The sequence below is a fragment of the Pteropus medius genome, unplaced genomic scaffold (assembly GCF_902729225.1).
Source record: "Pteropus medius unplaced genomic scaffold, Ma_sr-lr_union100, whole genome shotgun sequence".
Lineage (NCBI taxonomy): Eukaryota > Metazoa > Chordata > Mammalia > Chiroptera > Pteropodidae > Pteropus > Pteropus medius.
Window position 1 is genome coordinate 13,085,298 of NW_024349803.1, and position 22,540 is coordinate 13,107,837.

The 22,540-nt window shown below is 36.8% G+C and overlaps 1 protein-coding gene, 1 long non-coding RNA gene and 1 pseudogene across 2 annotated transcripts in view; 2 read left to right on the forward strand and 1 right to left on the reverse strand.

Moving 5' to 3' along the window:
* Nucleotides 1–7,129: 7,129 nt before the first annotated feature.
* Nucleotides 7,130–8,084, reverse strand: LOC120582160 (uncharacterized). Its single transcript, XR_005647482.1, has 2 exons — nucleotides 7,527–8,084; nucleotides 7,130–7,299 (listed from the first exon to the last, which is right to left on the reverse strand). It is a non-coding gene; the product is annotated as an uncharacterized LOC120582160 (long non-coding RNA).
* Nucleotides 8,085–8,133: 49 nt separating this feature from the next.
* Nucleotides 8,134–22,540, forward strand: part of ATP1B3 (ATPase Na+/K+ transporting subunit beta 3) — a 37,251-nt gene continuing 22,844 nt past the window's right edge. Inside the window, exon 1 of the mRNA XM_039837343.1 lies at nucleotides 8,134–8,428. Coding sequence (XP_039693277.1) covers nucleotides 8,320–8,428 — 109 coding nt within the window. The 5' untranslated portion in view covers nucleotides 8,134–8,319. The remainder of the gene's footprint in view (nucleotides 8,429–22,540) is intronic.
* LOC120582546 (uncharacterized) lies at nucleotides 17,861–17,979 on the forward strand (annotated as a pseudogene).

Sequence of the window (22,540 nt, forward strand, 5' to 3'; positions counted from 1 at the left end):
ATTTGCAGGAAGTTGAAACACAATATGTATTTACGGAGATTTCCTAACTCTCAAACCAACATTTAACCAAAAGATCATTTTCCTTATAATATCCCCTGTCAGGCAGAGTTGTATACTCGTACTCGTAGATAAATTTGTATGAAAGTAATTAAGCTGTGATCATACAGTGAGTCCATTGCAACACAATAATTAGTTCAAGGAACTTGAATTCCCACGTCCCTGGAGACATCGTCAAGCCTCTTAGGAAATAATGTTGAGATATTGCTTAAAGTGACATTGAAGTTTTCCCTCATGTTCCTCTTAGTCAGATTGTGACAGATAGTTCCTGCTTAAAAGAACACAGTCACTTTTCTGACACAATTATTTTCCACTAAAAACAAAACACCAAACTGAAAGGAAAAGAGATTGTTTAAATAATATTAAGTCAGTTATTTACTAATACTATCAGATAACACAATTGTGGCAACTAGAAAATTGGATTCAAGTTTTGAATTGCTCCAACTTTGCCCTAGGAGTTGTCTGGCAAACACACCAGAAGCCCACAGTTTACTTGAATGGAGGGAAATGAGTCTTGATCACTATTTGTGAGATATCTTTGTTCAAATAGAGATAGAATATGGAAAGATAGGACCTATTATTTTTTTTGCCCACATTTCCTTATTCATGGAAGGATGCCCTAGACTTCAGGATATGGAAAGTATTTTGTTTATCATTATTATTCCTAACCTCTGAGGGGCAACATTCTTTTTTTTTTATTTATAGATTTTCTGGAGAATCATGATTTTCCAGGCGTACAAAAGCCCATTTAAACTAATTTATTTGTTTTCCCCAACATTGATATTTTTTATGACAAATTTCTAAGTTAAGAAAACTGCACAGTATAAAAGAAAGAAGGTCTCACCAGGAGCTGAACAATCTTTGGTCACTTTATTTATCTCATTAACTTTCCTCATAGGCTAAATTTCTCACTCTCTGGGCCTCAGTTTCCTCCTCTCTGAACAGAGGGGCTTAGACCAGCTGATCTCCAAGTTCCCTTCCCTAAAGATATAGGAGTTTGTGAGTAATATGCTTATCTGATTATAATATCGGGAACTATAATTTGAAACTGTACATTCTCTATAGCATTTAGTCCTTCATGGTAACAATCAGAAATCAATTGTCAGGTTTAGAATGACAATACTCATGAAGGATTCTTGATTAGGAAATCAAATACCTCAAATTTGGTAGGAGCACTTGAGTTTTATTTATTTATTTTTTAATGGCCTAGGGCAAACTTTTGAGATTCAGTTACTATCAAGGTTTCCTATGAAACAATGACTAAATACGAGACATTATTTTTAAGTCTTTTGCTTTTGTAGAAGGAAATTCTTTTTGGTCCCTTGTTAGCTAGAGCTCTTAATAAAAGAATAGAAAAATTGTAGTATGGATTACTTCAGTATATTACATATCCAAGGGGCATGATTACTTAATAGATGGCTACACGTGACATCTTTTTAGTTTCAAATTTGAGTTAAATTAGCAGGTTGCTTTGTAACAGACATATCAAACAAAAGTATATCATAACTTGCTGGAGACTAATGGCTTAGCCCTTTCTATGATTGAAAAATTTTATGTTTTTGACAGAGCTCTGTGGGGTCCAAAAATATTTATTTTTAAGTTAGATTAAGTAGAAAAATCAATATAAAGAACTAAATGTATGGTGTATAACAAGCTATCATTGAGATTTGGCCTTCATGAGCACTCTTTTAATGAAAAGAAAATATATTAAGTTGAACAATATGAAATTGCTATTTTCAGGTCAAAATTTTATTTGGTTCTACCTAATACCTTGTAAATAATTAAGTGCTGGTTTTTACCCCGTTACTAAAGAACTTAAATCTTCTTGTAAGAAGGAAAAAAGAAACCTTTTCAGTTAGGGATTGTGGGTCTCAGAGTTCGTAATGGGAGAGCCAGTTATACTAAAGTGTTTTTTCCCCAACCATTAATTTAAACTATCAAAGTAGAACAATATGTATGTGGTTTAAAAAAATTAAAAAGTATGAAAGGACTGAAAATGAAAAGTACACATATCCTGACTCCTATCCCACTGAAAAAAAAAAACATACGTGACCTTCATCAAACTCCCTAGAGGCAATCACTTTAAATCCTTCCTAGCTTTATTTCATTTAATCACTGCTGCGGTCTGAATGTTTGTGTCCCCCACAATTCACATGTTGAAACCTATCTCCCAAGGTAATGGTTTAGGGCTTGAGGACTTTGGGAAGTGATTAGGTGATTAAGAATGGGATTAGTGGCCTTATAAAAGAGAGTCCAGAGAGATCTCTCCCTGATCTTTGGCCACATGAAGACACAATTAGAAGTCTGCAATTTGGAAGAGTGCTCTCACTCCAGCATGCTGGCACTCCAGCATTCAAAACTGTGACATATAAATTTTTGTTGTTTATAAGCCACCCAGCCAGTCTACGGCTTTTGTTCTAGCTACCCAAGTGGACTAAGATAGTCACTCTCTTCTTAGCTCTAAATAAGTTGCTTATACCTATTTTTTTTATTTGTCAGCTTTAAACACTATTAACTCCCTGCCAAGGAAGATGATCAATGAGCTATTTATGTCCTATGTCCCACTTCATCATCCATTTCATATTTTGTTAGTCATAGCATTATTTTAGTATTAATAATACATAGTATTATTTAGTATTTACTTTATTTTTCTATTGGTTATACTTTTAACGTTAAAAACATACTTAAACCCACATTTCCAGCTTTATCATCTTTAAAATCTTTAACTTCGAAGATCTCTTACTTCCTTATTTACTATGTAAGATAAAGAACAATTCTACATTTCTCTCCTCCATAGATCTCTTGCCATCTGTCAACTCCACCATTACTCTTTATTGTCAGTTTATAACATTTAAATTTTCTTCTATGAATAGTCATTCAGTTGACTCTAAGAATTGAAAGTCAATAAACTGCAATTACACTATTTTGATTATGCAGATAGCATTCGCTATTGAACAAAATGCATCAGTTAGCAAAGAAAAGGTAAATCTATATCATAGCTCTATGCCAATAGATAAGGATGCTCCAAACATCGAGTTCAAATAATTACATTTTCAATTAGTTGTTCAAAATAATACCACATTTTAGTTTACTTTATATTCGAAACACAGTTCTCTGATGTTTTTGATTGCTTTCCATTTTCCTTCTTAACGAAAGAAACACTTGCCTTCACTGTATGACTAAATTTATCCAGGATCTTAATCTCAGTCTCTGTGGCATGGAATCCACTTTTTGTTTGGAGATATTCTTTTTCTTTAGAAACCACTTCCTCCCTTGCCTTGCTGTACAGCTGTCATTCTAGGCCTTCTCTTCATTGCAGTCCTCGGTTAGGACTGGTGTTTCTTGAATCCCAGGCTTTCCTCATTCTTGGATTTTTTTCTTTTTACTCGTCCATCCTTAATTAATTTTTTTGAGAAAGGATTAGTAAAAGGTAGACTTTCTGAGTTTTTACATATCTGAACATGTATTCATTTTACCATTATAGCTAAGTCATAGTTTGGCTGGGAATGGCATTCTGAGTCTCAGAATTCTGAAAGCAGTGCTCCATTGTCTTCTGGCACTGAGTGTTGCTGCTAAGAAGACTGGTGCCAATGAGATTTTTGTTCTATTGTAGTTGGCCTGTTGTTTGTTCTCTGGAAGCTTTTACGATCTTCTCTTAGTATCTGATATACTATAAATCACAAGGTTATGATTAAGTATGAGTCTATTTTTATTTATTTTGTTTGGCACTCAGTAAGTTCTTTCAGTCTGAATTCTCCTTAACCCTAGTAAATTTTCTTCTTTTATTTCTCTCATTAGTTACTCCCCAGAGTTTTCTTGTCTTCTTCTGGAACTATTAGTTGAGTCTTGTCCTTCCTGGATTGACCCCATATTATACTCTTTGGACGTTTAAAAATATTTTTTTTCCTTCTGTCATTTTGCTTTCCACTTTGGAAGATTCAATTGGACTTTTCTTTCAGCCCTATATTGATGTTTTTATTTTAGGAATTAATTATATTTTAAATTTCCAAAACTTCTTTTTTTGTCTCTAAGTGTGTGTGTATGTGTATGCATAATCTCAACTTGTTTTTGTTTTATGGATACAATAGCTTATGAGGTCAGTTTTTTTTTAATAATTCTTTTGAAAACATTAAATTATACCATCTTTTTGTTGTTTTTTAACTAAGTGAACCGGAAAAATGTGCATCAGGGAAATTGCCTATCCTTTACTCGCAATTTAAAGAAATGTCCTATTATGGAAAATATCAAAGGTATACAAAGTAAACAAAGTATAATGAATGCTGTGTCTGTACCTGTCACACAGCTTCAATAAATATCAACATTCTGTCATTCTTATTTCAACTATACTTCCACCCATTCCTGTAAGTTGTTATAACCAAATGACTAATTAAATAATCTTTTATGTGGAGTTCATCATTTGAATTTATTTTTCATTTAGTATATTATTCTGTTAGATTGTGGGGGTTCAGAATGAGCTGCCTCAAGATGTGTCTCAGCAGTATGCAGGTCGCTTTGAGCTAAAGGCAATTTTAGCTTTAGGCTCAAGAGAAATTTCAGTCCCTCCCTTTAACTATTAACTATAGGGCAGGGTAAACAGAACAAAATGTCTGTTCTTATTATCCTTCAATGACCCTTTGAAGCCCCCAAGGTGCATTACCTCATCCCCAGCTCAGGACTTCTTACATACCACAGTCTCCCTTTCTACCTCTGAACCTGTCATGCACGTGGTGTCTCTCTTTCATGAATGCGGGGTTCCCATACATATGTACGTATTAAATTTGGTATTTTCTCTTGCTAATCTATCTCATGCCTATTTGATGATTAGACCAGCCAAAAGAATCTTGGGAGTAGAGGAAAATTCGTTCCTCCCCCACAGTATCATATCATATACTTTTTCTTAAAACGCCTAACTCAGTGGATGACAGTATTAAAAATTATAACCACAACAACAAAAACCCCTACCATTTACAGAGCACTTTCTGTGCCAGATGCTGTGTTCATTCTTTACAAAACACCAGCTCATTTAAGATGATCGATAATGCAAATGTTTGCCCTTTAATCTGCAAAGAATATAGAGATGTTATTTGTTAAAGGATTAGTAAAAGAATTCAATATTAAAACCAACGTGCAGAAAAGGACATTTTCTGTGAAGTATGTATTCACAACCATGATTCTCAGATACAATAAAATACAACACAATGATAGCTGCTGCTTGTGGGAAAGGACTATTTCTAAGGAAATTTTAATATTTATTGTCTGAGGAACAAATAATAGCCTTTCAATGATTCAGTACCGTAGTCACAATAGTTATAACACCAAGTTACAAATAAGATGCTGCTGTAAGAACTGAAGCACTTTTTTCTGTACATGTGATTCTAAAATTCAGATATAAACTAAGAGTTTTAGCAAATGAAGAGCCCAAATATCTTGTTTATGTCCATAGAAAGTAGAAAATGTATTTTGTTGACTGGAGAGTAAACTTCATCAGAGGCCAACAATTGTTTCTCTCACTTGGCCTCATTCAGCTTTGTGAAATTTCCCCAGAGCTCTGCCATCATTAACTGCAGAGGTGGTACAGGAGATAGGTATTTGCATTCAAGTGCTGTTGTTTGATAGTTTTCTGACCATGGGCCAGTTACTTAATTTCACTAAACCTCAGTTTCCTCATTTGCAAAATTAGGGAAACATCTCCTTCTTAGGGTATTTGTAAAGATTAAGAAAGAAATCACACTAAGCAAGTAGTACAAGGCCTAAGACTTAAGTATGTATAAATGATCATTATAATTACTGTGGGATTCACAGGTATCCTCTACTGGTAGTGCAGCCAGATTTAGCAAATAGAAATACAGGATATCCAGTTAAATTTGAATTTCAGATAGACAAGAAAATTTTTTTTAGTCTAAGTGTGTCCCGAATATTGAATGGAATATACTTATACTAAAAATTATACTAATTCCATTATCTATCTGAAATTCAAATTTAAGTGGGCATCCTGTGTTTAATCTGGAAAAATAATTCCTCTTCTAAAAGGGAGTCTGAGGTATAGTAAAATAAACCTACAGGAAATAAAGCTGTGATTAAATTTGGTATTAATCTGTTCACATTTGGTAGTCCACTATCCCCCAATACACTCAGTATTTTCCAGGTAATGTTCAAGTATCATATAACAAAAACAAATAATTCCCATGTTTTGGAGTAGAATATAAAATTTTCTCCAAACCGAAACCTGTTAGATCTAGTTACTATATTAAACTAGGCATGGGTTTTGAAACTACTGAATTATATTTGTATTTAAATCTTTATTTGGAAAACCACGAAGTACTAAATATGAAAGTCATATTAATCAACACTAAAAATACACAAGGTAAAAAATCTCTGACAGCATTCAATATCTTTGAAACACTATTTCATAATGTTCTTGTTTACCATGTTTTTTTGTGTGTGCCAATTATTTCTCAAAGTGTGCTTATTAGCACATACACACAAAATAAAGTAGATGGATTTTATATTTTATTCCAAACAGATTCTACATCTTCCCTCTTACTAAAACTAAAAAGCCCATTATTAACTGTACCAGTATTTTAGCTTTCTTCAAACTTAGTTACATTTTTAATGAAATAAAAAGTTAACTGCTTCCATTCCCAAATTGTTTCAACCTTGCTTATGAACTAAATAAATGCATTCTTGTCTACTAGCACGCTGGTTTGCTATTTCTAATAACGATTTCATGCCAGTTTTTACAAAACGCTTCCACAAATCTTTTGATGTCACTGGCTCAAAAAAGTAACTGGATTTTGGTTATTCCCAAAGTCATAATTATAAATTTAGCTTTCCTAAGTGCAAGGGGGGAAAAAATCACTTTATAATATTATATGCTCCTATTTCTTTTCCATTTGTGGGAGATGTGATTCCTAATTCCTTGCTTTGGACAAGCAAAATGAGGAAACAAGAAATGCCAGAATTTAGTTATCCATTTAGTCCTTTAAAGCATTTGCAGGCTGTGTTTAAACTTCTAGATGCATCACCCCCCAAAATAAGATGTGTGCTACATATCTTCATTCATAATTTTTTATTTGCTAGTAAAACAGAGGCAGTGCTCTATTTCCTTTTTTCAAACAACCGCACCGTCACTCCTAGTTTCTTCATCCTGTCGCAGCAGTCGCAGAGCACGGTACTCTTCAGCTCCATCTCGTGTAGGAAAACGTTGACTGCACCCTCAGCTGCGACCAAGGGGAGCATTTACTACAGTGGAAAAGACGAAAAGCCGGGAACATTAGGCATCAATACTAAACGAAGAACTGATTTCCTGTGGATAGAGTCTCAGTGTCTGAGAAAAATCAGAGGGTCTTTTCGTTGACCGGAACCTCAGGAAAGCGTGTACTGTATATTGGCTTCATTGATCAATTCTGGAGAAAAATTATACTCCACTTAATGAAAACTGGCATATTTAGAATTAAATTCCTACTGACCCGAGATTCCTGGTTAAATCCGTCCAGAGTCAAAGACGGACATTCTCTGAGCGGCAGTATGTATTACACTGATCTAGCAGAGTATCTTTAAGTCACGTCATAGAGCCCAAAGGAGAACGCCTGGAGGCGGTTTGGGAGGCAGTTCCCGGAGAGGGAGGTTAAGTCCTCTCCAGGGAGGACGTCTTGGGCAGAGTGGAGTCGTTTCTGTGCTTTCCTGGTCTCGCGCAGCTGCAGGCAAAGAGCCGAAGGGACGCCGGGCCCCGGCAGCATCCCAGAGTCCTCCTTCTGAGAAACCTGTGGGTCGGGGACGCCACCTTTTGCTTGTTACTATAAATTTGCTTCCTATTAAGCCCTCGAAATTTTTTAAGTTGCTCGGTGTAGTTTTTTGCTTCTTCAGACCAGTGTGGAAAGAGGCCTGAGTACCAGCGAGCACGGCGGGGAATCGCAGGGCGGGGCGGGGCCGTGGGCGGGGCCGTGTCCGTGGGCGGGGCCTACTCGCCGCCTCAGGCTGCGCTAGGCCGCGGGCGCGAGGCTGTGGCGGCGGCGGCGCGGGCCGAGCGGCGCGGGGATTGGCTGCAGCTGACGGAGACGTCAGGCTCCCGCGGCCCAGCGGCAGCCGGGTTCCGCGCGGCGCAGTCAGCTTGAGTGCGCGCGGCAGTGAGGAGGTCTACTCGGCTGTCCCACCTTCTGCCGCCGTCGCTGGGCTGCGCCGCTTGAGCCGGGACGCGCCTCCGCGTTCCTCGCCGCCTCCACTCTTGCGGCCGCCGCTCCCCTCGCCGTCGGCGCACACACCATGACGAAGAAAGACAAGAAGTCCTTCAACCAGAGCCTGGCCGAGTGGAAGCTCTTCATCTACAACCCGAACACCGGAGAGTTCCTGGGGCGCACCGCCAAGAGCTGGGGTGAGCGGGCGGCGGTTGGGCGCCTGGGGCCGGCCGCAGTCCGGGGGGCGCCGGGCGGGGCGGGGAGGAAAGGAAAAGTGGGAGGCGGCTCCCTGCGCGGGGGCCCCAGGAGCGGCCACGACTCCGCCACCCGCAGCGGTTTTCTCTCTCGGCCTCCAGACTAACTCGGGCGGCGGCGGCGGAGGCGGCAGAGCGCGGCCCCATTCATTTCTCGCGGGGCCGGAGGCGGTCGCTTTCAGCCGAAGCAGCGGGGCCGGCGGGCAGCCCCGGCCCAGCCGCGCGGGTTTCTTCCTCCCTACGGGGAGCGGGGCAGCGCGGGGCGCACGTGCTGCCCGGGCCTCCTGCCGGGAGCGGCGCCGGAAGCCGGGAACCCTTTCCCGGAGCCGAGCCCCTAGTGTACGGGGGCCGAGCGCCCGGGCCTCCTTTGTACGGAGCGTGTCGGCGGGGAGAGGCCTTGGCGGCGCCGCCGAGCGGTTCGGGGAAGCCAGACCCTGCCCCACGCCCCGGGAGAGGAAATTTCCACTCCCTCCGCTATCTTGTGACTCGTCCACTCTGCCACCCCAACCGGTCGGAAGAGTGCGAGTGAGTGTTAAGTATGTGGGTTGCATGAATGCCGCGGTGAGTTAATCACAAGTATGTAGTCCACGAGAATGCACTTGGATTTGGACAGTGAAAAGACCCTTAAAGCTTGGTTCCTTCCTAATTCCTTTTTAATTACAGAGGTTTCTTCCTCAGAAGTTTGCTTCTTTGGGGGAAAGTAAATCCTATCTGAATGGCACAATGTTTTTCTGCGCCTTCAGTACGCGTGATGGCTGTATCAGTTTTTCTGTACATGAGTTCTTTGTTTTAAGCGAAATATTTAAACCATTCACCAGTGTAGTGCTGTTTTTCAAAAACATTAGTGTCTGAATAAGGACTAGTGCTCGTTCTTTTTCTTTTTTGCCTTTATACTTAAAAAAAACTAATTTTGCTCCTTTTTGTTGGCCTTTTGAAAACTTTTTTGTTAATAGGTCTTGACAGACCTTTTTTTCTGGGTGAGAATAAATTTCTAGAGTTGAGAAATATTTGGGCACATTTTTAAAAGAAGCATGAAGAAAGTAAATTAGCTATGACTTAGAAAATAAACCTGCTGCTGACTGAAATCGGCTCCCCCAGAGTGGATGCAAAGGTGGCTTAAGCCCTATCACAAGCTGAAAGGGGTCTTAGGGGTTTTTTAGCCCAACTTCCACCTTAAAGAAGAAAAAAATGAGATCTGGAGAGGTTGTGATTTTGCTTTGCTTAAAATTACATATTCCACAAAGCCAAGAAAAGAACCCAGTTCTCCTTTAATCCTAGTCCAGGGGTTGTATTATTTTACAGATGCCTTGCCTAACTGCATGGTAATCACTCACGATTTTTATTTAAATGGCTGTCTTTTGGGAACCCACTGTTGTGATGAGGAAATACATCTTGCATCCGGAGTTAAATGGGGGAAATTTGCGAACAATCATTATTGTTTCTGGAGTGTATTAACTTATGCTGAAGGAATTTCTGAGTAGTAAAGATGGATTAATTTTTATAGACTAACTTCCTTCCTTTCTCCCTTCCTCAGTGCATTCTAATTTCTAGTAATTTCTTCACTTTGTGAATGAGATTTCTTACTGCAGATAGTGCTCCCTCTCTAATTTAAACTTTGTATTATGATAATTGGGTTAGAGATTTGATTTGATATATGCATTGGATATATGCATTTAAATAGATAACGTGTGCACAAATAGGGCATTCTATAAGGGCAGTAGAAGTAGTACAAGTAAAGTTGGCAGGATTAAGGCAAGACCTTTTTTCAAAATTGAAAATGCAGTATTATTCTTATCAACAAATAGTAAATTTCTGTTTATCATAATAATAGTAAGCCAGCACAGAATGACATAAATAGGTAAAAATTATCTATATTTTCCAGTTATCCCAAGGAAGGGCATCCCTCTGTGGGCATTTGGGGGAGTGGTGTGTGGAGGCTGAAATCCATACTCAGCTCACTAGGCCGTGTACCCTAGAGCATGGGGGTCTTCCTGGGAAAAGGGGTATCTTGTTCTAATTCTCAGAAAAGAACTCTATCGGACAGCTGCCTGATCTCATCATCCCAGAGAATGCCCATCATTATTAGTATTTTGGTATATATCTGGACAGACTTAAGAAATGTGTATAACATTTTTCTTTTTTACAAAAAGAAATCTACAGTAGGTGTTTCATAATCTTTTGAGTATATTGTGGTCATCTTCCCATGTTAATAAAGATCTATATCACCATTTTTAATAGCTGACTAGTGTTCCATTATATAGTTAGATGTATTGTGACTTTTTTTTTTAACAAACAAGTTTATTAACGTGTATACCTCATGTATGCATGGGAGATACCAAGGGGAAAATGAGTAACTCCTGATTTTTTTAAAAAATCAGTGCCTTATTATAGGTACTGGTCCCTCCTCCCATTTTTTACAAATTTATTTCCTTGAGATATGTTGCTGATGGTGGAATTTGTAGGTCAAGTATTATATATGTAACTTTTACATTTTGAAAACATGTTAAACTTTTCTTAAGAAAAACTCATTTGTGCAATTTTTTTTCCTAGTTTTTTAATTTAATGTAAGTGGTGATGGGGGTCGGGTATTTACATACTTTTTAGATCTTGGTAAAGTTGCTGGGTCTGCCGCTGTGCAGAAAAGGCCTTTTCTACTCCAATGATATTCTAAAGACATTATTTTAAGATATTCAAGTCTTTAGTACATTTGTCCTATATAATCTGAGGTTCCTCTCCAAATTCATTAGACATTAAAAGTTCATATATTTAAAAAGCAATTTTGCCACTTATATTTGGGATAAAGTGAAAATACTGCATGTCACATCACATTGCCTTATTTAAAACAGCTATATATAAAGATTTTGAGTAGCCACTTGAGTATCTGTATATCTTACACCTGGTTACAGCAGTTTAAAATGCTTAAATATATATAATCACCTCATTTGATTTTCACAACAACCTTCTAAAGCCCACTAGATAGATGATGAAAGTGTACCTAGAGCTGATTTCTTAAGCAGAACAGTAAGGGCACATCAGGAATACACAATTGCCGTTTATGAAAACAGGACAAAGAAAATTTAGCACTTTGTGGCTGATACTATGAATATTAAGCCTAAATGCATTAAATACAGTAAGAGTGAAAATGGTGAAAGATAGCTTAGAGATCATCAGTGTTATTTAAAATGTAGGTAGTAGTGGACCATGTGTTGAAATTCACATTTTTAAAAAATAATCAAATAGAATAAAAATAACATTAAAGTCTATTCTACCTAATAATTTTATTCTATGGAAAAATATTTCATGAAACTTCTGTATTTTGTATTTACAGATACCCCACTGTTAAATGTATTTCTTACTGTGGCTCAGAGTCTAAAAAGCTTGAAAACCGCTAGCCTAGCCCTGTGCCCTCATTTCATAGGTGAGAAAATTGAACTCACATATCTGACTTGTCAAAATTCACTCATTTGGTGATAACCCTTGGGCCTTTAGACACCCTCCAAGGCCAGAGCTTTTTTAAAAAAATTATGACATGATACCTGCTTGTGGGCTTCTTTAGAGTTCATTAGCTTAAGGTTATCTGTCAGTGGGTGCTTGATATTAATATTAATTTAAAACTTGAGTTAACTGATTCCAAGCAGAGTGAGAATTCTGAACCGAAACTGTTAACACTTAAATTTTGTTCCTGGGCCTTTTCTTTTACTATAGGTCCATGAAGTACCATTTTCTCAGTCACCTGCTCCCATTGTCAGTCATGCCTCAGTAAATGCTCGGCTTTGGAGATCAAACACTGTCCCATCTTGGGAGTCTGACTGTAGGGGAGAAAGCAAGTGTGTTTATTTTCCCAATATCACATAGTTTTGCGGGGTGGTGGTCTTTGTCCTGTGGAGTGTGACATATCAAACTTTACAAAACCATGAAGCATTGGTAAAGTAACAGGACTTGCCTTACCTTATGTGCAGAATATACATGAAAGGTCAGTTCTGGGTGGGTGTGGCAGAGGCGGCAGCAGAGGCGTACTGAGCCATCCATCATCTAGCAGGAGACAGTACTTCCTGGACCTGGTACGGGAGGGGGAGGGGGGCGGAGCAAGGGCTAAGTTTATGTGTTGTGCTCCAGACACCACTCTAATTACCTTGGTATGTGCTTTACTATTATTAAAGAGCAAGCTCCCCTCACCCTTGAAATAATTTGATTTCTTTGAAATGGAATTACTTTTGAATTTATATCTATAGAATTAGATTAGCTATATTAAAAGAATTTTAAAAACCCTTATATCTTTAATAACAACTTTTCTATGATTTATCATTATGTTTGATTTAGAACCAGTCATTTAACATAATTGTATAATAGGAAAATTACATTTAACTTTGAAAGATGCATTTATTATTTTCTAATTAATGCATTTATTATGTTGATTTTTGAAGTAAAATCACCTTTAGTCTTTAACCACTTAGAATAACCTCTGTTAACATTTTAACAGTCTCTTTCCTATGTGTAAATAAAAAATTTTAAATGTATAAGTAAAAATTTAAAATGTACAGTTAGACACCTAGTTTTATCACTTAATACTTGAGGGCAATGGTTTTTATTCCTCTGCCACCTTCTTAGTTTGATGTGTTGGGAGTGTCCTTGGCCCTCTCCATCACCTCTGTGGGGACTGTCCAAACTTTCTGCTAGAACTTATGTATTCTGGTGGCTTTAGCTACTACCTCTCTGTTAGGACTCCCAAATCTGCATCTCTAGTTATAATGCATATATACATATATATGTTATTATAACCAACTGCCTGTCAGAAATCGTCATTTGGCTGTTTCATAAATACCTCTTCATATAAATCTCCATTGACCTCAGGAGCTCCTTAGCATGAAATACAAACTATAAATCTCACTGGCTTGTTTCTCTCCTGTCACCTCTCTCTACCATTCCACATACTTCTCTCCTACCCCTCTGAGCCTATTTCCTAGCTTCTGAGCCTCTCTTTGCTTCACCTTGGCATGGCTACTCAGGTGTCATCTTTGACAGCCTGATCTCTGATAAACATCTTTGAACCTGTCATGCCTTAAGACTTGGTCAAGTGCTCCTGTGTATCCCATAATGCCATTTTCTAATATAGCATTTATGACTTTATTTAGTATTGTTTTCCATTTATTAGACTACAGGCTTGTTACTCACTTCTTTCTCAGCTTTGGTTCCCTAACACCTAGCCTATTGCATGAATGAGCACTTATGAAATGTTCTCATGTAATTTAGCCTTCTGCAATATTATTTTTTAATGTCTTTGATGGCATTGGTGTATCAGTATAATGGTTCCTCCAAGGTTTGGGCATTCTCCCCCCTGCCACTTTTTTTTGGGGGGAGGGGTATAGCATTGATGAATTTTTATAGGACAGTGCTCTGAAGAAGCTTCCACTTAACTTTCTTGTTGGAGACTTAGCTGAGTTTATGACCTGGGTCACGCATCTGGTTTGGATGGCAGAACCAGGGTTATTATTCAGGTCTCCCGCATTCTTCTGCTTTATTGCTCTTTGTGAGCATTTTCTTCTTTTTTTTTTTTTTTTTTTTTTTTTTTTTTTTTTAGCTTACCTGCTCTCAGATTTAATGAGTGCTTATTTGATAGTGTCATTCTCTCCCCTAGAGGATGCTATTACTAATATTTCTGAAAAGAATTCTCTGACTTAGCCTCCCACATACCTGTTTAAGAGTTGTTTATGGAGTTAGCTCTTATTTGTGACTTCCGCCTAGTATTTCGCTAGTGCCAGGGTAAGGTATGACTTTAGAACTGACCCTTGTCTAAGGCATGAGTACTTTTCTTTGGGTAGTAGCTGATGCATAAAAAGTGTATATACCCTTACCCCCACTCCATACTTCTCTAACCATTCTTTTCCTGGTTCCTTTCTGCCTGCTCTTCTCATGTTTCCTAATTATATATTTTCCAGGCAGTCTTTGGCCTTGCTTTCTTTTCATCATCTTCCCTTGCAATCTCCAAACAATTGCAAAGATCACTCACAGATTTTACTTCTTGGTTAACTCTCTCAGATTCTAGGTGCTTCATGCATATCCCATAAACCTGAAAGAGTGAGGCTTAGATAATTCTAGTTAGTATGTTATATATCACCTGGCAAATGGGGCTCTTTCCCTTCCTCCACTGAAGTCTTAGTTGTTCCTTTATTTGTAATTTTTGAAAATAACATCTCTATTCTTTTTGTCATCTGGTCTCAAAATCTGGAGATGTACCAGTTCCACATCTCTTGAATCTGATTGCGACCCTCACTCTCATTACCACTACTACAATCAATTCAGGAATTAATTTTCTCTGACCTACTTACCCTGCAACCCCCACCCCCCCAGAATCTTGTGAAAGCACATATTCAGGGAGCCTGAGATGCTCATTTTTTCTAGCTTTATGATGCTAACCACTTTTTGTAATTTCTTAGCCTTTAACACTCCTACCAAACTCTGTCCCTTCTTTATCGAAATCTGGTTATGCCTTTTCTTATAAATTCTCTGATTAAAAATCCTAAAGCACCAGATAAAGAGCTTTTGCAACTTTTTCAAAGTTGTTCCAAGTCCACATAGACCATTGGCTTTCCAGCTTTTATCTGCTGCTTTGTAAAAAATATAGTGTTGTTGACTCCAGGATAAAGTGGGCTTTTAACTCCTGATACATCCCCAGAAAGATCCAAGGAATCAGTTAGAATCATTGTGACCTATACCAGTGTAACCTCATTGCTTGCTTTTGGGTTATATCCAAGTCTGAAGCTTCGATCATGCTGTTCCCCATTCCCCAAAACAATCCCCACTACCTTCAGAAGGTTTAAATAAGTTCCAGACAGCCTGGCATTCCAGGCCTAGTGCATATTGGCTTGAAACTAAGTTTCTAACCTTATGACCTGTCATTTTCCACCTTCCCATACATCATATGTATGTATATGAGGTATATATGAGGCTCCTTGGTCTGGAATGCCGTACTCAGTTCCCTCTCCCATGCCCTTCATTCTCTGCATTATAAATTATTCCCTACTCACAGACCTAACTTGAGTGCCAGCTCTGCCTTAAGCTTTCTCCAATTATGTCCAGGTGAAAATAATACCATATTTATCTCCCATAACACCTAGAACTTTGTATCCTGGATTAAAGCTTATATATAGTGCTCCTATTAACCAGATGTTCTCAGAGAGCAGGATTTTCATCGGCATTTTATATCTGTACCACAACTAGCACATAGTAAGCACTTTTTTGGGGGGTGGGGGGGAACAGTTTGTCATTTAATTAGTTTCATCTTGTGAGTCACCTATTCCTTGGGTTATAGTTGAGAGTATTGTAGGTTAATCGGTGTAGCTCCATGTTGAAAGTCTTATTTATGGAGATACTTATACATGAAGGCATAATTCTTAGCTCACTGTTATTCTATTCAATTAAACTTCTAATTCATTTTGAAGTTTCCAGATAGGGCATCATAGTAAAAATGTTAGCATTTTTTTTCTTAGTGAATCTTAGAAGTACACAAATATACTAAGAAGATTACCCAATTAGGACTCAGAATTTAAACCTAAATTCTAGTTTCACATCTCCATCTCTAAGAGAAAAACTGTATGAGGTAGTTTCAAATGCCAATTTGAAATGAAAAACAAAGCCTATATAAATGCTTTGAACAGGAGATGGCAAACTTTTTCTTTAAAAGACTAGATAATAGTTTAGGCTTTGCCAGCCATACCGTGCCTGTGGCAGTTACTCAACTCTGCTATTGTAGCTTGAAAGTGGTCACAGACAATACATAAACTAATGGGCCTGGCTGTTTCTCAATATTTTATTGACAGAAAACAGGCAGCAGCCGTGGTTTGCTGACCTCCACTTTGGAATTTAAGAGTTAGTGGTCTAGGCTGACCCAAGAAACCTGAACTATTCTTAAATGGAATGTGGACTCTTGGCTTTGTTCTTTTCGTATAACAAAAGTAATACCATTGTTTGAATTTTTACAATACGGATGTGAATAATCAGTAAGTCTTCAGTCATCCTCAGCTTCTTCCCTAGGTAACCACTTTAACTGTAATACTTCTTAAAACAAAATAGTTGGTATATCCACTTTGGATAAAGGTCCAGCATTTTCATATAAAAGTAAATATGTCCCTAGCCCATGACCCAGTAGTTCTTCTACGTGTTTACCCAAGAGAAATGAAAACATATGTCTATAAAAATACTCGTACAAGAATATTCATAGTAGCTCCACACTGGAATCAGCCCAAGTGTCCATCATCAGGAAGCTGGTATGTTGACACAATGGAATACTACTCAACAGTAAAAAAAAGAATGAACTACAGCTACGTAGAACCTGGATGAATCTCACAATTAGGCTTAGTGTAAAAGAAGCTTTACCAAAGAGAATGCATACTATACGATTTTCACTTATGTGAAATTCTAAAACAAGAGCACTTAGGCATGCGGAAAAAAGCCCAGAATGGTGTTTGCCTCTAGAGCAGTGGGCATGGCGATTGACTGGGGAGGGGCATGAGAGAACTTTGGAGGATGATGGCAGTGTTTTGTAGATTGGTGGGGGAAGGATCATAGGAGAATGTGTTCGTCAAAAGCCATCTGTTGGTACATTGGAGATTTGTGTATTTCAATGAATGTAATTTTTATGTCAATTTTAATTAACATGCATGCTAAAGTGTTTAGGGGTGAAGTGTACTGACATCTGCAACTTGAAATGCATAAAAAAAATAGATAAATGGTGACTAGGACTAGATATGAGATAAATAGAATGTTAACTGTAGTATCTAGATGGGTTTATGGATTTTTACTTATATTTAAATCTTCTATGTATTAGTAAATATTCCTAACTGAATCTTGGAGAAAAAAAGAATACAGGAATACATTTGTATGTTTCTCTTGACTGCCTTTCACCAGTCGTGGAGTTTTTCCTGCAGATAATGATTATCAGTTTTCCTACCAGTCTTTTTCCAATGTATTTATTTATATCTATATATGGAATATGAGGGAATAAGTAATTTTCCACTTTTACATGACTAATAGGAAAATACATATGTTCTACAACTTTTTTTCCTTCATTTATTATATCTTGGCTATGTTTCTTTGTCAGTAAAAAAAAAATGATTCCTTTGAATCATTGCATAATTTTTCAGAGAGTAGAGTATATATCCAAGATACATATATTTCTTTGTGATGAATATTTAGATTGTTTCTAGTTTTTCTCTTAAAAATTGCTGCAGTGTGTGTGTGCACAACTATTTTTTGGGGTTAGATACTGAGAAATGGAATCTCTAGTTTATAGTATATACTTATTTTTATTAATAATGTCCTCTAAAAAAGCTGTACCAATTAATACTCTCACCAGCAGTGGATAAAAGAACCTGTTTCGTCTGTGGCCATGCCACCCTGAACAAGCCCAATCCTGTCTGATCTTGGAAGCTAAGCAGGGTCGGGCCTGGTTAGTACTTAAATGAGAGACCACCTAGGATGACCAGGTGCTGTAGGCGTAAAAAAAATAAAAAATAAGGGATCGTAAGCTGACAAGGTCCTTGCATTCTGTAAGGTCAACCAAAGGTTGCCTTGCCTAAAAAATAAATAAATAAATAAATAAATAATTCATTGAAATTTAAAAAAATAATAAATAAAAGAACCTGTTTCCCTTCAACTTTCTGAGTATTGGCCATTATCACTCTTTAAAAATTTTGCCAGTTTTATGGGATGGTTTAAGTTGCTATTTCTCTGATAACTGCAACTGAGTGTATTTTTATGTTTACTCAGTTTTCATTTCTTTTCAGTCACTTGCTCATCTTTTGGCTCTTGTCTCTTAACTCTTACTTTTAAAATTTTACTTGTTTTAAGTTAACATCACAGATTTAACAATCTTTTATGAGCTGTTCTAATCGCGTATCCCAAAATATATTGAATAATCCATCATTTCCTCACTGATTTGAATTGCCAACTTTGTTTCATGCAGAACTTTATGTGGATTCTTTCTTGGATATTCTTTTGTTGATCCGAATTTCCAGTCCTGTGTCATTATCACACTACAGTATGTAAGCTCTATTTAACTGTTTATAAAATAAAATAAATATGTGAAAGTTGTGTGAGTACTCTGTCCAGTTTTGGTCTCTGGATAGTGCTAGCTTTGGATTTTCCTTTGTTCTGCTCTGACTACATTATTTGAATACTGGATATTTCAGGGTTTTTTGTCTTTTTTGATCCAAAGATTATTTAGAAGTTTCTAAATTTTTATTTTAATTTGTAGCATATTTACTTTGATTTTAGAGAGCATGGCCTTGGTTTTTTGTTTTTTATTTCTGTTGTTTTTGTATTTCGTAATTTAAGTCATGGTCAGTTTGGGAGCAGTGTCCAAGTTTGTAAAGAGTATTTTCTGGGGACTACAGTATTCTACATATATTAAATAACTGTTAGTTGTATTTTTAAAATACTGTCTTTTTGTTATTGTATACTCGATTTGTGGATTTTGGGGAGAAGTATGTTAAAATCTCTACTCATGATTATGATAAATTTTGTAATTCTGCTTTTATTTTACATATTGTAAGTCAATTAGCATCATGAAGGTTCATGGCTATTATACTGTATCTTGATTTTTATTTACTTTTTATTAATACAAAAATATCTTCACCCTGTTTAAATTTAAACAAATTAAAAAGTTTAACTTTATATAAAATACAAACTAATATAGTGAGTGACAAGACAGTTGGCTGACTGGTGAAGGATGTAGTATAGGTTGCAGAGGGGCACAAGGAATTTTGAAAGTAATGAAAATGTTCTGTATTTAGTTTAGCGGTGGTTTCACAGGTTATACAACAGTCAACACTCATTGGCATTGTGTACTTAAAATCAATGAAAGTTATTGTGCGTAAAGTATTCTTCAGATCTGATAAGGAAAAGAAATTCTAATCCCTTATTTAGAGGTAATCATTATTTATGAATTTGCTTTGTACATTTCTGGTTCATTAACAAACACTGTGCGAATGTGTGCGTGTGTGTGATTATATACACACATGTATACGTGTGTGTGTGTGTGTGTGTGTATAATTCTGTAACTTTTGAGTGTTTAAATTTAAGCACTGTGGTATATATCATTTTGAGGTTACTTTTTTCTACCTAGGGTTTGTGAGATCTATTTCATTCTTTTTAAACTACTGTTTATAGTTTTCCGTCATATATTGTATTTTATTTTTCCCTTGCTTTGTTTGAGGATATTTGAGTTGTTAGCAGTTTTTTGCTATTGCTCTTCAATTTTTTTGTATTGCATGACCAGTTCTTTCAGGTAGGATTTGAAGGTGGCAATTCTGAGTCCTTGTATGTCTAGAAATGTCCTTATTTTGTTTTCTTAGTTGATTGATCTTTTAGTTCACAATCATTTTTTCTCAATTTGGAGTATATTTTTTCATCTTTGACTAATGAGTTATCTGATATCGGACATATTCCCTGCCTTAGGTAACCTGTTTTAACTTTTTAGACTCTTTAAAAATTTTTCTCTTTATTTTTGGTGTTCTGAAATTTCACTTGTGTGTCTAGGTAGAGGATGTTTTCCAAAATTTTCCGATCTTTGCCAACCTAGATAAAAAATTTATTATTTCTTTGAGCATTTGCCCTTCTCGGATCTTTTCTGGTGCAATTATTATTAGATTTGCTGATATTCTGGTTTTGTCCCCCATTGTCTCAACAATTTCCATAGATACATTCCCTCTCTGTCTTTTTGCCCAGTATTGTAGAATACCTTGGCTTGAACTTTCAGCTGATTTTTTTCTTTAGTTTGGTCAGTTCTCTAGATTAGCTCTTTTAAGTTTTTGTGTTTTTGCAACAGCTTTTTTTGAGGTATAATTGACGTACAGTACAACTTGAGTTTTGACATATACTCACACATATACATATACTGTACTATACTGTACTCATGAGACTCACTCCGATCAAGATAATGAATATATTCATCACTCAGAAAATTTCCTTTTGCCACTGTGTAATTTATCCCTCTCTCTCTCTATCTCTCCAGTCTCCAGGCAAAAATAGATCTGCTTTTTGACACTTTAGTTTGTGCTTTCTCAAATTTTAAATACATGGAGTCATATAAGTGTATACTCTGGTGGTGGGGGAGCACTTCTTTCATTCAGCATAATTATTTTGAGAAATAGTTCATGAATAGTATTCCATTGTATGGATATAGAAAATTTATTCATCTGTTGATGCGCATTTGGGTTGTTTGCAGTTTTTAGTTGTTACAAATAAAGCATTTGAGTATTCATATATCTGTTCCTCTGTGCTTTCATTTTTCTTGATCAGATTTCTATCAGAATTTATTAGCTGGATCATATCGCAGATGTATGTTACTGACTTTTCAAAAAATTATTAAACTGTTTAACAGAATGGTTTTTTATGTTTTGTTTTGTTTTGTTTTGATAGGTACATTCCCAGCAGGAGTGTATAAGAGTTTTAGTTGCTCCAGTCCTGGGCCATCACTTGATATAGTCAGTCTTTAAAATTTCTAGCATTCTGGTGAGCATGTAGTGGTAGCTCATTGTGATACTCATTTGCCCTACCTTGATGATTAATGATGTTGAGCACCTTTTCATGAGCTTATTTTTCCAGTCTTTACAATTTGGTGAAGTTTCTGTTAAAAAATTTTGCCCATTAAAAAAAAAAAAAATATGTGTCGTCCTTCGTATATTCTAGATGCAGGTAAGTCCTTTGTTGGTTACATATTTTGCAAAAAAAATTTCCTAATCTTTTGTTTGCCTATTTATTTTCTTAAGTATTTGGATTTTTTAAATTTGACTCTTGTCCAGTCAGTTTATCTACTAAGTTTTTTATTTTAATAATCAGAACATGAAATCAAGTTTTTAAAAGACCATCCTTTTGCCTTCTCTACATTTTAATTATATGTATGCTCTCCCCTTCCCCTGCACCCTTTGCTCTATTTGCTGTTATAACCCAGTTTTTGCTGGCGTTAGTTACATTCTTTGTTGAGTTTGATACTTTATTGGATTAGTTTTTTCTCAAATGTTTGGTAATTATTGGTTCTGTAGTTAGACTTTCCTGTCACAGCATTGGGGATGCATATGTAACCAAGAGCTTGTCTAGGTGTGGAGATACTCTACTCCTTTAGGTTTTCACCAACCCATCCAGGACATTGCCCACTTTTTCAGCCCAAGCTCCATGCTCCCTACTCCTACTTCAGAGTAGATGCTACTGTTAGTAGTTTCTTGGCACTGGGGGCATATTTGTATGGCAGGTAGGAGCAAGGTTTACCCACCTGACTGCTCCTGCTATAGAGTCATTTGGTCATCTGGTCTTTGATCCAGAGCTTCCTCCTTTTCTCCATCTGTGGTGAGCAAACTCACTTATTTCTGGGAGGCCTTCTTTGATGAAATCCTTTTCCTTCTCCCTGCTATAGACAGTTAATTCTTGTGTTTTTTTCCTAGCACTTGATATCTGTAACTCTTGGTTTACATGTCTGACTCTTATGGTAACTGAACTGTTGCAGAGAAGGAACAAATCTATGTAAATTTCAATCACCTCCAGTAACAGAATGCTTGAGTAATGTATTTTTCAGAGAATGAGAGTTTTGATTACAAAAGGTAACAACTTGTGGCTTCCTGGAAGAGCAAGCCAAGTAAGGTCCCATATTGAGTGGTACTAGTCTGGATATTTCTCTTACTGGTAGGTTAATCTTGGGCAGGTTTATTTCATCTTGTTTAATTTTTTTATACCATTAAAATTTTAATAAATATATAAAATTTGAGTGTATATTTTTTTTATTATAGAAATAGTACATGCTCATTTGTAAGAAAATTCAGTCTTTCGATAGGGGAACAATGGTTTTAAACAAACAGTACTGGGACAATTGGATATCCACATACAAAACAGTGAAGGTGTATCCCTTACTCATACCATATGTAAAAATTAATGCAAATTGGATCAAAGACCCAAACTTAAGAGCCAAAACTATAAAATTCTTAGAAGAAAATGTAGGTGCAAGTCTTTATGATTTTTGGATTAGGCAATGATGTTTTCAATATGATATCAAAAGCACAGGCAGCC